The 15,043-nt window shown below is 36.9% G+C and overlaps 2 protein-coding genes across 9 annotated transcripts in view; one reads left to right on the top strand and one right to left on the bottom strand.

The window, feature by feature from the left end:
* Positions 1-3,438, top strand: part of ANKDD1B (ankyrin repeat and death domain containing 1B) — a 27,374-nt gene extending 23,936 nt beyond the window's left edge. For both annotated transcript variants that reach the window (XM_017808326.1, XM_017808325.1), the window contains 3 exons: positions 1,473-1,671; positions 2,335-2,466; positions 2,798-3,438. In XM_017808326.1, coding sequence (XP_017663815.1) covers positions 1,473-1,671; positions 2,335-2,466; positions 2,798-2,856 — 390 coding nt within the window. In that variant the 3' untranslated portion in view covers positions 2,857-3,438. The remainder of the gene's footprint in view (positions 1-1,472; positions 1,672-2,334; positions 2,467-2,797) is intronic.
* The window catches only part of POC5 (POC5 centriolar protein), a 27,694-nt gene continuing 14,876 nt past the window's right edge, over positions 2,226-15,043 (bottom strand). For 5 of the 7 annotated variants that reach the window (XM_017808318.1, XM_017808321.1, XM_017808323.1 and 2 more), the window contains 7 exons: positions 13,553-13,657; positions 12,628-12,807; positions 11,392-11,554; positions 8,046-8,164; positions 7,150-7,263; positions 6,124-6,300; positions 4,236-4,502 (listed from right to left, as the gene is read on the bottom strand). In XM_017808318.1, coding sequence (XP_017663807.1) covers positions 4,353-4,502; positions 6,124-6,300; positions 7,150-7,263; positions 8,046-8,164; positions 11,392-11,554; positions 12,628-12,807; positions 13,553-13,657 — 1,008 coding nt within the window. In that variant the 3' untranslated portion in view covers positions 4,236-4,352. Of the gene's footprint in view, positions 2,616-4,235; positions 4,503-6,123; positions 6,301-7,149; positions 7,264-8,045; positions 8,165-11,391; positions 11,555-12,627; positions 12,808-13,552; positions 13,658-15,043 lie in introns of those variants that run through there. The other 2 variants (XM_017808320.1, XM_017808319.1) reach the window with 2 other exon arrangements.

The raw sequence follows: 15,043 nt of genomic DNA, 5'->3' as shown, positions 1-15,043 counted from the left end.
AAGCTGAGAGCACAGCCTTTGAGAACAGCTTAGATCTTACAGCTGTGGAATATGATGTTGTTCAGGTGGTGTTACCACACAGGAAACTACACCATTTGGAACTATTATTTTAAGAACTGTCTTTTTGTTACATTGAGCTGACTTATCATCTATGACAAAGCATTAGTTACAAAAGGAAATGTCATGTAGCTGTGAGGAAGGGCACATGATACTAATGCGTGAGTGTCATCTCTATGTTTGACCTTTTTTCGTATTTACTGTTTCTACCCAACTCTTCCCTATCATTGTCCAGGCTGGATTTGACTGGATTTGAGAGCTGCTTTTACTATCCCACCTTGCCATTGCCTCAAAACAGAATTAAGCAGCAAAGCAAAGCTGTGCTGCTGCAAACATTTTTTTAGAGTTGCATCAGATGAATGGAATCAAACATGCATGATAATGCTTAGTTACTGAACTGAGACTGTTTTTTTCTTTAAGACTCTCATAAGGTATAGGAAATAATCCTGTTGTGTTTTTCTGAATTTAATTTGGAACGAAGCACTTTATGCTTAGCACTTTTTAATGTGGCATGCTTTCATTTCCTTTTTTGCTTAGTACCTGCTTTGTAATCCTCTATCAACTCTATCAAATCCTGAAGACATTTTTTCCCTTTGGAGATTGATTTGAGACAGGACCAGTACATAAACAAAATGAAATATAGAAGTAGTTTGAGCTTACCTACTTAGGAATGAGACTGTTCCCTGGGCACCACTCAGCGCTGAAATCACTGATTGACATGGTTTTTGCAAAGGTGCCCAAACAAGAAGCAACCCCATCACTCCTGTTTCAGGTGAGCTACACACACAGTAGCAACATCACTTAATCTGGAGGGTAAAATCCATTTGGTTTTGGTTTCTATCTGGCAATGAAACCAGATTCAGGTTCAAAGTGTGTGTGTGTATTGCTGTTAAGACATTTTGCTGAACGGGGTTCTGCATGTTGAAACCAATAACTCATGCTGCCAGCAAAGGATCTGCAAGTCTCCACTTCAGCCACATGAAGCTGACAGGTCAGAGGCAGGAACAGCTTGAGCAAGTGCCTCACCGAGGGTGGGTGCCTCTTCTCAGAGGAAGATCAGCACTTCTAGAAGCAAGAGGAAAGAACTGTGCCTGAAACCCAGCCATGTTCAAAACGTGACATATAACGTAGACAGAGTCAAGGAGCACAGCAGTGCTGGTACAGTATTTGCTGTTACTTTGCTTTTGTGTATCAAATACCAGAGAAAGAAAGTGGCTTATTTTGCAATTAATTTAGTAAGGCATAGCGGCAAAGGGAGGACTTTGTCAGTTCTGTTTCTATGAGCCATACATGGTTCCTTTACAGGCATTGGGCAAATCACCTGTCAGTAGCTACACCTGGTTGTCCAGGACACTGTCCACTACTCAGTAAGCAAAGGTTTTCTTACAAGATTTATCACCTGCTTTCTTTTTCAGACACATTTAGCTCAAAGCGATGATGGCTCAGACTTCAGCTTTTCCTTCAAACAAGATCACAGTATACAGACCAAGCAAATCCGTTCCTCCCTTTGGAATCTAGCATACAACCAGTTAAAACCCCGTGAATGGAAAAAACTGGCCATATTCTGGAAGTTCACAGATGAACAAATTAAAGCCATTGAAGAACAGTGGACAGGTAGTAACATCTGAGTGGCCAGACATAATATGTAGGCTAAAAAAACCCACAGTGCAGTGTTGCTTTATAACTATGTGAGTATCACACAGTGAAGGGATACAAGCCTTGTCCCTAGTTCCCAGGAAGCAGTGCTGTAGAACTACAGGCCACTTCTGCTCTTCCTTTTGGCCTGAAAAAACCTTCTTTTTGGGAAATCAAAACCAGAAGCAGTGAGCAGCATGGAAGGGTCTTGCAGGTCATGCTGCAAATGAGGACCTGGGAAGCCTCATGACACAGAAAGACCTTGTTCATGTTCTGTCTGCAGAGCTGCCATGAAACAGTAGCTTCTGGTTTCAGGCATATTAAGTGCTGGTAAAACAATACTTCTACAGCACATATTATACTTGTTCACTGCTACTCTAGGATATATTTCCACATCTTGGGCAAAAATGAAAGGAAAAATTAATTTTAAGATGTATTAGGATTTTTTTCTCTCTTAACAGTAGCATTAGGATAAAACTGGATTTTTTTAAAAAAACTTTTATAAGCATCAATCTTCATTTTTCTTCTAGGTGAGAGGGAAATAATTGAGCAGGTTTTAAATCCTCTTGCAACTCTAAAAGTGCAAAAGCACAAAATACACTGTTTCCAGCATATTGAACAAGTACTTTGTGTATTGCATAGGGAAAAAAAGTTACAAGGAACATGGAAACAGAATGTTGCTCATCTGGTTACATGGGACACTGCTGGCTCATCAGAATCCTGTCAAACATCTATATGAAGATCTCATGGCAGCAGGATTTCAGCATTTAGCTGGTAAGTTGATACAGAGCCCATTACACTGTCTTCCAGGAGATTGCAGTGTGGTGCCGAGGTCCCCGCTGGTGCTGGGATGGTGTGACTGTGGCAGGGCTGGAGGACACTCTTCCTCTCTGGGACTCTGCCCTTGCTGCGGGGTGAGGCTGCTTGAGAAAAAGCATTTAAGTGAGACTTGAGATTTCTAAAGGAAGACAAAAATGTGCAAACTTTGCTTCCCTCCTTTGTCTTGCACACATGGTTAAATTGTAACTGGCAACCCTTCAGTTAGATTAGTTTGACCTTGTAAAAACCAGAGCATGCCAAGCAAGTGTTTTCTCTTACTTTACAGAGAAGATCAGAACTTCAATTAGCACTGGCATGGACTCCAGAAAATGTGCAGTTTCATGAGTTCATCAATAAAACATGGCAGATATGGTGGAATTACATGCCAGATGGAAAGTGACTTTCAAATAATATCTTTTCTGGAAACAAAAACCTATTTTGAAGTTGTACAACGTTTTCCAAGCTAGAAGAACTTGCACTCTTGAAATGTAGGTTACCTCTTTGTCAAATGCTTGCTATACAACAATTTAAAGAATTTAAGAGTGAATGGCTGACTGGTGATTTATGACTATACTGCTAAGCAAGAGCCCCCCCTTACAATTTCTACACCTCACTTAACATTGATTCACTAATTCCATACTGGAACTGCAAATTAATTTTATGTTTGACATGAAATATAAATAAGATGTTTTCTACCTGAAAAAAGGTCAAATTTAATAAGTAAAAATTATTAGTATAAATAAATCAACACTTCCAGAAATAGGCTAGCACCTGGCCTCATCTGAGATTCAGCTTTTCATAAAGTCTTCCTAGGATTATGACAAGTCATTCTTCTTCAGCATTTGAATTATATAGTGAAAATACACAAAAATGTCATGTCTAAACTCAAGTGTGTCTGGCTACAGAATTTTCTGTCATGCTGTATACATACTCTTGAATTAATATTGGTAGTGCCTTGCTGAACATATTTAAAGGTTTTCTCATTTAATATATTGCATATCTGAAAAATTATGTAAAATGTCTATCTTCTTTATAACAACATAGCAATATGTAATGGAAGAATTGAATCACCTTTTCTGTTTGTATGTAATCTGCATTATTTTGGACTGAATCCTAGTGTTTGTACTAAAAAGATAATCTGTATCTTTGTGTGAAGTTTTACACCAAACTGCCCTCTTGTGTGCAACCTATTTTGACATGTCTGCAAAGCATCACAGGAATATGAAGAACAGGCTGGTAAATCCTCAAATTATGGAATGCATGAAGTTCTGCAACATTAGCTTGAAAAATGAGAATGTTTAAGAATTTGATGGACTCAGTACCTCACCTGGCCCAAGCTGCACCCTGGGGTGTGAAGGATACCACCCTGTTGTTCTTCATTCAAATACACTAAGATGTAGGATATAATTATGCATGTATGTATGTATAATAATGTATGTAGGTGCATGTCAACTACACTTATGCACATAAGCAACTAAAAGCATTTATAACAAAAATAAATTTAATTTTCTCTTGAACACAGATGTTAATATCTTTGGAACTAAACAAAGAGATTCAGACAAAAATCACATTGTATCCTTTATTTAAAAGTGTGCAAAAGATTCCTTAAATAGAAAGGGTTTATCTTAATAAAATAAGTTCCCAAGTAGTTTGGAGGTAAAACAACAGTTCAAGTTTTTTTCCCCTCCAGATGTTTACTACAAAAGCACTTTAAAACCCCCCCCTTTTTTTAGCAAAGGGTAAAAACATGATATGTACTTTAAGCCCTACTACATCAGATCTGAAAAGACTGGGAGGAGGTACCTTGATAAAAAAACCCCACCAGTGATAATGATATTCACTCAGTCAACAACTTTAATTGACTGAACACTGGTAGAGGTCTGGCCCTGAAGCATTCGCCCAGCTTGTCCTGCAGGTCTCGCAGTGGTAGAGCCAGAAGAATGGAGCACAGTTCGAGGATATTTAGCAGCAGTGGCTTGCGATACAGTTTGCTGAAAAGTAATCAGATACATCAAAACACTTAGTGGTACAAAAAAATTCCCATTAAATTAGCCCCAGCTGAGCTGTAGTTTAAACAAAGATTAGCAATCTAGCAAATTGAAATACACTTACCAAAATAGAAAAAAAAGGGTTACTTTAACAGAACGAGTAATTTTTTCCTTTCTTATCTGTAATACAGTTTTTAGAATGTAAAGTGCTAAACTTCTAACTAGCTATCTTGAGCTTTTATCACCTCAATATTATTTCAAAGTTGGTTCGTTTGGTTTTTTTTTACCAAATCATTCAGAATTTTCCTCTGTAGTGCTAATTTCATCATGCCAGCTTTCCTTTTGAAGCTTATTATTTGCTATGAGGAAGCCTCTGAAAGATCTCTGAAAGGAAAAGTTTTGCAATTTTATCAACAATTAATTTTCTGCACAAAAAACTAGCCACCTTAGTGTAATAAACAGTAGTTATTCTGCTTTTAATCAAGGTAAAATCTCTCCCTTCTCAGATTAACTCGAGAAATATTTCAATCTGATTGTCTTCCACTTAGGCATTTATTTGCTGAAAGAGTACACAGAATATATCTTGAGGTGGGGTTTCACATTTATTACATTTTCAGAAATCAGTTTTTGATACAGTGTTCAGGTACATTCTTTGTGACACTAGTCACACACTCTGAATCCAGAAATTGTTCTTAATGAAATAATTATCACACTGAACCTCTAACCCTCTAAGGACATACAATTTAATTATGAATATCTGCTTAGGAGCCCAAATTCTAGAAAGCTGCGTGCAGCCTGCCATAGGACTCTGAGTCACCGCAGGAAATGGGGGAAAGTAGAACATTCCTCACACAGCTACCAGTAACTCCAGCCAGATTAAGGGACATGAAGTAGCTCTGCTTGCTCTGGTTGTATCACTGAAAAGAAACTGGACTTTCAGATAACACAGAGAAAACTCAGATCCTATTTTACAGGTTATAAGATAACAAAAATTATCTTCAGTTGTTCCCTATACCTCCAGGTAAAACCATTTTTTGCTCAGACTGGTCTATATGTGTAGTGATTGCCTAGGCCATTTAGGCCACTTTTATAGTGCTCTTAAATATTGCTTCTATATCCTATGAATGCAACTATTACAGAGAATAGGATTCAAAATACAACAAGCAGTAGACTTGACAAATGTTATTGCCTCTGGACAAGGGTTTTACTTTTTCCCCCTTGCCATTTGCTCAGCTCAGCATGTCAGGTGAGTCTGTACCTCTACCACCTCTGCTTCAGTCACTCCTGCTCTATACCATGACTTGTCTTTAAACTGTGGTGGCATGGTGATGACACCAAACCTTGCTGGATCAACTACTTCTCATGGAAGAGCTGGCTAAGAAAGAGATACGAGACTACTATACCTGTGAAATAATTACTACAGAACTAAGACAAATAGATTAAAGTGGCAATCTCCTTGGCAGAGCCTTCTACCCAGCCCAAAGACTGCAAGTACTGTTTTGCTATTTTAAACAGGACTCAAGTCTGAGTTTTGTCTAATACCTCTTCACAATATAATTTTTCTTTAAACTATTACCAAATGTATTGTAATAAGAATACTGTAACAAACATAATTCTGACTTACCTGAGTGACTGGATGATGTTTTTCAACAATGACTGAACTCATGGGTGGAGCAACTCCCATCACAGCTAAACTCCCACAAGTTCTGGATTTTTGTCCCATATCAGCTCTGCCTGTGATACGAGCAGTGATTGTTCTTCCTGCTTTCTGTTGAGCAGACGTTATTACTTTTGCCATGGGCTATAAGTAAATTAAATATTAGTTGGTAAAAAATTCTAAACATAATATTTACAGTGCTCTAATATTTTTGCTTAGTTTTATCTGCCAGATGCCTAAATGGACCACGTGATGTTGCAGGTAGTCCAGTTATGCTACACAGGACTGAATTTGCTCCACCTACTTGCAACCATCTTTTTCCATGCTAAGTAAGATAGAGCATTTCAGGCAAATGACTTCTGTCCTGAGGGGAGCTAGGCTAATTTGACAAAAATCCAGCAGCATGGATAGCTTTGCTTTGCTCACTGACTGCATGCTCAAGTGACAGCTGAAGGTACTTCAATGTGGAAAGCCTTTCTAGCAAGGACAGAGCAGATACCAAAAAACTTCCATGCATATAATGCTGCATCTCTCTCTGACAGCTGATAGCAAATTGTGTCAGATGGGGAAAAGAAAGGAGAGCAGTTTAGCAACAAGTACAGAAAAGGGAATGAGAAAACATTTCAAACAGCAGGATAATGAAGCAAAGCATACTCTTTCCATAACAAAAGGGTATCAACTCAAACACTAGTTGTTCCTATTGCACTATACGTAAGTGTACATACATTCTTCTGTTCCTTATTTTGCTACACTTCTGCCTCCTCAACTCCAAAATGAATTTAAAATTGCTCTTAGTGTACATGGGTTTATGTAACATTAATGAGCATTTGCAAGCTAGTGTCTTCACACAGCTATTGAAACTCTACAGCAGTGTCCTCAACTACATATCTGTGTTGCTCTGAAAAATGCAGAAATGACAATATCCAAACTAATATTTGTTATAACTGTACCTTAAGATAGAAAAAAAGAAAAAGGTTAATTTTAGCTTGTTACCAGTTTTTGAGTTGATGTCACACCAGATCCTGTTGCTGTGCTAGTGATGATTACTGGAGAATCAGAATCTAGCCTGGTCTGAGAAGTGCTTGCATGACTAAAGTGGCTAGAAAACTGTGAATAAAACCAGAGTTTACAAAGAATGAATATAACTTTCTAGAAAATAAAATTTTACTCTTTAGAAAGTCAGGTTTTTTACTATTCTAATTATCCTTCTAATTTTAATGTCTTTGCAGATATTTTACCTTTATTGTTCCTGTTTATTAGATAATTTAAAATCACTTGTCTAAAAATTGTAGAAAGGGTGTGAATAGCATTTGTCACTATTAGAACGATAAATCAGGAGAGAGGCACACACATCTTTGTTTTAACCTACACTTCGGCATGAAATGGTTTTACAGTGGCAATGTTTTCTGGATGACTCCAGGGCAGGTCCAGAACAACCAAGCTACTGGATAATTAATCTGGCTAAGCTGACATGACAATACGCTGAGTTCCCTCTGTGCCTATATGTGTTACACCCCTAAAAAAGAAGCTTTAAGGCAAGCCAGCTTTTCTTCTTTTCAGAGTATTTTCTTAAAAATTTTCTTAAAAATTCAGGCATTTTTAAGAAAAACTCAACAGCTTTTTTACATAAAGAACCTTGGAGAGCAAATTCTGCTTATTGTAGTGATCTTGTCTTATTAGTGTAATGCATTTTCACCAAAATAAAAAACAAAGCTTACTGAAAGTACAGCCAGTCACAGCAGCTGTGCTCCAGTCACTTCATTTTCACAATTCAATCTGAACATAACCACAGGTTCCCTTTCATACTTTGACTCTCTTCAAAAAACTCCAACCAAGGAAGTTCAGTTTCATTTCTAGCAAATACAGTTCTGTTCCAGGAACACACTTACCATGCCTTCCAGCTGAAGAGTAGTTGCTGGTGGAGGTGGTGGCGAGGGTGGATTATATTGTGAAGGAGGTAGCCTTCCTGCAACAGTGGTACCATTATCATTTCTCCTACTTCCTATATCTATTATTAGAAACACAAAGTAATGGAATCAGCACATAATCTAGCAAATCTTAAGGGGGGAGAAGGGGGAAGGTAAGTTACCATAAAAATTTTAGTATTTCTTTGGGATTTCTGTATCTAATTCTGTATCTATCTATATTTTATCTAATGAGAAGGATCAGCCTGTTCTTTATACGTGTACACATGTAAAACAAACATTCTTGTATTCTACCTGTCTTTTGAGATGCTTGGAAATGTTTTTCAAGGGGCTGCTTTCTGTGTTATGTCTCAACATCCCTGTGGCATTTGTCACATACTTCTACTGCAAAGAACTGAGATTCTTCATATTGCTTGACAATATTAAATTCAGTGTGCAAGAGCTGCTCTTATATGAAGGGCCAAAATCCAGTTTAGATAGAGAACAGCAAAACACAGAAAAATCATACTGGACTTTCATGAGGATGCAAGATCTCTAAGGGGGCTTACTGGCAGTAAAATAAAATGTTACTTTAACTTTTCTAATAATACAGTGCAATTTCAAGAAGCCGTAGCTCACACTCACAGTGTCTTATCGCCACATATAATGGCTGGACACTGGCCACATCCTGGCTGTAGGGCTGGGATTATCTACAGGCACCCTACAGCCCTTGTGTTCGCTCACCAGGTTACGCTGGGTAAGCCTGAGCTTGTGCAAAATCCATCCAGGATTCTTTTGTCTTGCAATGCAGACATCCTGGGGATGTCAGATCTACAGACATAAGCCAGTATCTTTTCCAAGCCTTTTCAGCCTTTTCCTTTTAGAGGAACTTCATTAAAGAAAGGAGAGAGAGGTGTTCTTATTTACTCTCCTATTTCTGAAGCAGCTGATGCCAGCAGGAGTTCCAAGACAATGGAACTTTGCTCATTCCAGGGACTAGAGTGACACCATGTGGTAGTAGCAGTGTTTGGTTTTCTACTATTTTTTGAAGTAAGCAGGAAAAATAAAAGGAAGGTGCTTCAAGTCAGTGCAATGTTCATAGATTTCAAGAGTGAAAGAATGTCAGAATATGCATTTTGTACATATCTATGTATGCACACACACATTAAGCTTAAGCACAGACAGGACCAATGCACAGTTACAGAACAATCAGATATGATCTACATTATTTAAAAAAGGCGTTAGGGTTTTCATAAGCAAAAAGTCATGAGTTCCTGTGACTTCGATGTTCCCTTAAATACGTAAAGAGGTTAAAAATAATCTTAATATACTAATAACAAAAAAAGGTCTAAATCACTGAGATAACTTTTACACCATCAACACTGACACTAAGTGTTATGGACCCAGGAAGGTTGTAATACTCACACACTATTAATAACCTACATTATAACGTATAGGATATGTGTGCTGTCTGTATATTGTACGTATATTAAACATACATTATAATAACCTAATACTAAATCTCTAAAGGGACAAAATTCTGCTTTTATTTCCAATGACAGTAGGTGGCACTGCAGTGTTCATATAAATTTATGACTGATGGAAGTTTTGATGTCCATAGATTACAAGACTAGAACAAAGCACAATTATCATCTGCTCTGATGTTTTGAAGTCCCTGACGTCCTGATTACTGTTCTAACTGATGAAGAATGCAAATCAACAGGTGTACAACCCTATAAATAATTATGTAACTAACTTCATTAAAACCACCATCTGGCTGTAGCAAGAAAGAGATAGTGTGCCTGTGGCAGGGGAGAAGGTAGTATGAGAAGTGGACTGCTTGGGACCAAGGACAACAGAGTCTGTGAGATGTTATGAAGTCTGATTAAAAAGCATAATGCTGGATACACAAAAAAATTAGTGACAGGTACCATAACATCCAGCACAGAAAAATCTTTACATATTGTGCTGGTGCAGAGTATCAGTTCCAACTTCACAGTAAAAATCAAGGAATATCTTTGGTCCATGAAACTCAGGGGTTGATCATGGCTGCTCTAGAACTCATTTTTCTTCATTTCCTCCCTACTTACCCTCTTCTTTACAGGTCTACAGAAACAATGTTTTTGTTTCACACCACCCATCATTACTAGGGATGTTGTCTGTTCCATGTTTTTTGAAAACAGTAAACAAATAAATAAAAGCTAAAGCTTCAATATAGAGTAGTTCTTAATTAATAACAGTGAAAAATAAAGTGCTTGGGAAATGCTGTGTAATTTTATTTCCAGACTCAGTATATTAAAAAAATCCTTTGTTCTTGACTCTCTCTAAATACTGATCCAATGTTTTTATAGCACACAGCTACTATATTAGCCAGTGTCATATGAATTTCTAAGCAACTGCACAAATACCGCTTATGTTTAACAGGCTTAGACAGCCCCTCGGGTAAGTATCCTCCTATGCCTTCTTCGGGTTTTTATTTCCTCTTCATATCTACATTTTTTGGTGAAGAATTTCTCCAGTGTAATTCAGAAACTTCTGTATAAGATTGTTAAATTTAGCAACTGAAGCTACTTGTCTAAGGACATTAACCACTGCTGTCAGTACAGCTGGTTGTTGAGCCACACGTACAGCTGTGACACTCCTGCTGGCACAGCTATTTTCTCTTTAACGCAGATTGCTGCACCAGCACGATTATGTTCCCACTGCTACAGATTGTCTCAGTCTGAGGGGGTGATTTCATTACATCAGTAAGCGCGCACAGCTCTTTCCTGTGTAGCTGCACGGGTTTTACGGGTATGCTGTTGATATAATTAGACTGGTGTTTCCTGTTCTGGCATAAAATTACAACTACATGCAGAACCTGAGAGATTGCTTGCCCTTTTTATATTCAAAAGCAAGACTAAGAAAGAAGGGAGAGCTGTCTGGGAAAAGCTGATTCCTTGCACACCGAGACTCCAGAGCATAAAGGTATTTTCAGGATTTCCCCTTCACTCCCCTGTAATACAGCATTTTAAGAAGTTTCCCACCCTTGGCTTCTTGTTCTGCCTTCAGATGCAGATTACCACTCTCCCAGCAACGTGGGATGAAGAAAACACGTTCTTCCTTTCAGCTATAGCACTACAAAATTCAGCATCAGAATTTCTCAACATATTCAACAGGACTTTTTAAAGCAATAGGAATTTAATAAACTTTGTATTGCTACAAGTTACCAAGTTAAAAAAAAAAAAAAAGAAGGCAAAAAGGAACTCTTGTTAAAACAAACAAAAAATCCCAAACAAACCCAATGAAAATGCACATGCACTACCTGATTAGAGCTGCTGTTCATACTAACCAGGATCTGACCTACTGTCCTTGCCCTGAAACATGGTCATTGCTTCCAGATTCAAAGCACATACACCACGCATAAAGGCTTTCTTCATGGTGTCTTCATACTGATCCCTTTCACTGTGCAGTCGCAGAATCTCAGCTTTTGTCCGTTCCAAATTAGCAGTTAGCTACGAAACAGAATAAGAACACACTTCTCTTGGACTTATGAATGCAAACTACAAACATAATAATCAATTTGCTTTAAAAGTCACTTACTATATTTACAAAGATATGCATTTGAACTCCAAAATCTCTGGTTCACCAGAGATGAACAGCTACTTGTAATTTCTTTGTACTACAGCACAATACTAGTGCTAGACCATATCCAGGATGAGAGGACTGTCAGACCCTACCTAACCAACTAAGCAGAAATGTATCTTGCAAGGTTTTGTCTTCTAGAAGTTAGGCATCTGGCATAACCTAGAGTTCTGCAGGAACATGGGTTCACTCAACAGAAGTGAACAGTAAGCGTTCTCAGACAATTATTTAAGCATAGGGTGAATTGTCACCACCAATCTCTCTTCTTCAGATACTGTAAAAAACTAAAAATGCTGAGAAAAGAACAGACCAAGTTACTTTTGTAATTTACTACTTACAGTTTTTGTGCTGGTAAGTCACATTTGGTAAGCCTGTTCCTAAAGTTCTAAGTTTAATTTCTTGTTGAAATACAAAGCTCTTAAAACTTATATTTTAAAACTGTTTACTTGCCATGCACCAGGTTGACAACTTCACCTTAAGCTCTGAAAATTCTTTAACAAACTTAATTGGCATATTAAAGGCAAATTTCAGCTTTTAACAGAATAGCTATTACAGAAAAAGTACTGTACTCATCATGATCATTCAGAATAATAATGGTCTTCATTAAAACCTCATAATGCGTAGCCAATATTAACAGGACGCTGTTAGAAAACAAATGGCATTCCTATTGGTGGGCAAACAGAGATTCGTCCCATTTCAGGAAAGTCCAATTTATTTCATTTGTGCATGCAGATCAGCAACATTTTATAGCAGATGCAGGAAAAAAAGTCACATCTAAAAACATAACATCTTATATCCACTCAGATATTCTTGTATAGCTAGGAGCTCTGTTCTGTTGGAAAATCCTCACGTTTTTCAGATTTGCTGAGAAGGAGATACTTTGGAGGGATGGGAATTGGCAGCAAAGGAGCAAAGAATAAAAAAAAAAGAAACTTGAATTTACCTCTGCAATTTTGGCTTCATAATCATTGGTGAGCTGAACACAGACATCTTCTGCCCTCAACTGACAGGCTCTTGCTACTTTATCTTTCCATTTTTCTTCACTAAGAGAGCGCCACGCTGCCCACACTTTCTTCATCAAAGTTGTCCGAAATTGTTTGTCTGCTATTCTATTTGCATATTCCTTAGGAAACAAATATAACCACATAGTGTGGAAGTTGAGGTTGGCTAAAAATTTAAGTATTTAAGTGTGGATAACTGTTTTACAATTTATTATGTATTTATTATTGTTATTATGTTCCTACACCACAGTAGGAACACCTCAGCTGAGTAACAGGTCCTGCAGCAAAGTGGTATACAAACAGCATCAGCAAGCTCCTTGTTTCTTCCTGCACATGTCATGGAGCATTACTGTCCCTGCTATGAGAAACTCTATTTGTTAACTCCTAAGTGACAGAAAACAGTGTTTTTACTCTGATTTAATGACACTCAAGCAATAACCTCACCTACATGGTGCAAACACACACGTGTGAAGCTATTTAGTGGGTATGTGGCACATTTGGATTCACTGCAGAAATCATAAAAAACCTGCAGTCTCAAAGATTGCAGATGTCTAGCATGAAATACATATCGTTTAAATGAATTTAGACTTCAAGATTGTTTAAAAATTTCTTTAAAACAATTCTATTACTCTACTCTGTTTCAAAGTACTCAACAGACAATGGCTTGACTTTTTTCCCATTCCAGAGAGTATTTTGACAGCAGCATTCTCTTTAGAATTGATCTTTTCAAACTGTTATTTGACAATGTTAAACACATGAAAATAGAAACACCATCATTTCTTCAAACTGTAACAGGAACTGCAGCAGCTCTGATGCTTTTGTGTTCAGAGATTTCCTTTTCATTGCATTTTTATTTCGTGCACATACCTCTTGACCGGCTTTAACATGCTGAATCCGCCACAGCGTAAACTTTCTCATCAGCTCTACTCTCTCCTTTTCCTTTTCTATTGCTTGGGTCAAGTTAGTAATTACCTGCAAAAATATTTGTTAACACTATTTCAACGCAGCTATGATCTCTGTAAGATCATACAAATAGAATGTACTTTATGCCTCAGTTATTTTTCACTTAAAGCACTTGCTTTTAACAGATGCTTTCTATGAATTTTCCCCTTAATGTAATAAAGTAGGAAACAAAAATCAGTAGTAAAATTCCAATGGCTTCAACACTCAGATTGCAGCACCTTCATTGTGTAGTTTCAGGAAAAGTTCAATTGAATTGTTATTTCCTCCTATATCTGCAGGTTTCTGAGCTACTTTCTAATAATTAAATGTTACTGTAGCATAATGTCAGAAGCATCTTTTATTTCAAAGACAATTTTGATAAATCAGAAACATTTATATTAGAAGTTTGTTTCAGTGATTACTTAACTGAAGTGTAAAGAAACAACTTATTTGCAGAAAGCTTATTCAACAGTATGACCAAAATAAACAAGCTAAGTGGTTGCTAAGAACTATTTTGTTTCAGGACAGAAATTCATACAAACTGTTTCAATCCATCTTCAGAATGTTTCATGAAATATTACCCAGTAAAAACTTAGTTTCTTTAAGGAGTTCAAAATGTGAAAGTAAAAACAAATAAAGGTCAATTTGATACATTTGAAATAATTTAAAGATAATTTTTAAGAATGAGTTTTTCATAATACTGTACGTTAATCCTGTATAAGCTACTTTTCTCTCCTTAAATATACCTAACTTCTTAGTTTCAGAATAACTGAACAGTCTCAGCTACATAAGTAACATTGAAATGATCTAAAATTAGAAGTAAACTGGCATAAATTAGCAACAAATCAATAAGAAAATAGAAAGCAAATTAAATTAATATATCCAATTAATTAATTCTGTTGAAAAAGTGTCATATTCTAACATAAAACATCAACTTTCAAAGCTGCATGCATGCTGATATACACTAGAAGTCTTAGCCTAAATCCATTTTCGTTAATTACTATGTTTTTGCCAATAAAAGTATTTGTGAGATTTACAATGTGAAAACAGGAAACTACAGTACTCATAATTTGTGAGGCTTATGATTTTGGGTTAAGTCCATGTCATAATACAGCAGTTTTGATAGCCATAGTGTGATACATGGAAGCATGGAAGCACTTTCACCTTCCATTCAGGTGATAGCAGTAGTAATTTTCTATTCATATCAATTTTTTTAGAAACAGAACTATAAAAATGGCTGAAGAAAAATTTCTTTGGTAGCAGAAAAGAGATACAGCTTTCAGAATTATGGCACATTAAATATGAGTGACCTACAATGATATCCAATAGAATTAGAAGTTTGAATGCTATACACTGAAATAAGTATGTACATATGCACCAGTTAAACTGTATTACACTAATCCTGTTCTTGTAATG

This window comes from Lepidothrix coronata, unplaced genomic scaffold (assembly GCF_001604755.1).
Source record: "Lepidothrix coronata isolate B3197 unplaced genomic scaffold, Lepidothrix_coronata-1.0 Scaffold22, whole genome shotgun sequence".
NCBI classification, from domain to species: domain Eukaryota; kingdom Metazoa; phylum Chordata; class Aves; order Passeriformes; family Pipridae; genus Lepidothrix; species Lepidothrix coronata.
The sequence above is the reverse complement of the archived record's forward strand: the minus strand, read 5'-3'. Positions and strand labels throughout refer to the sequence as shown.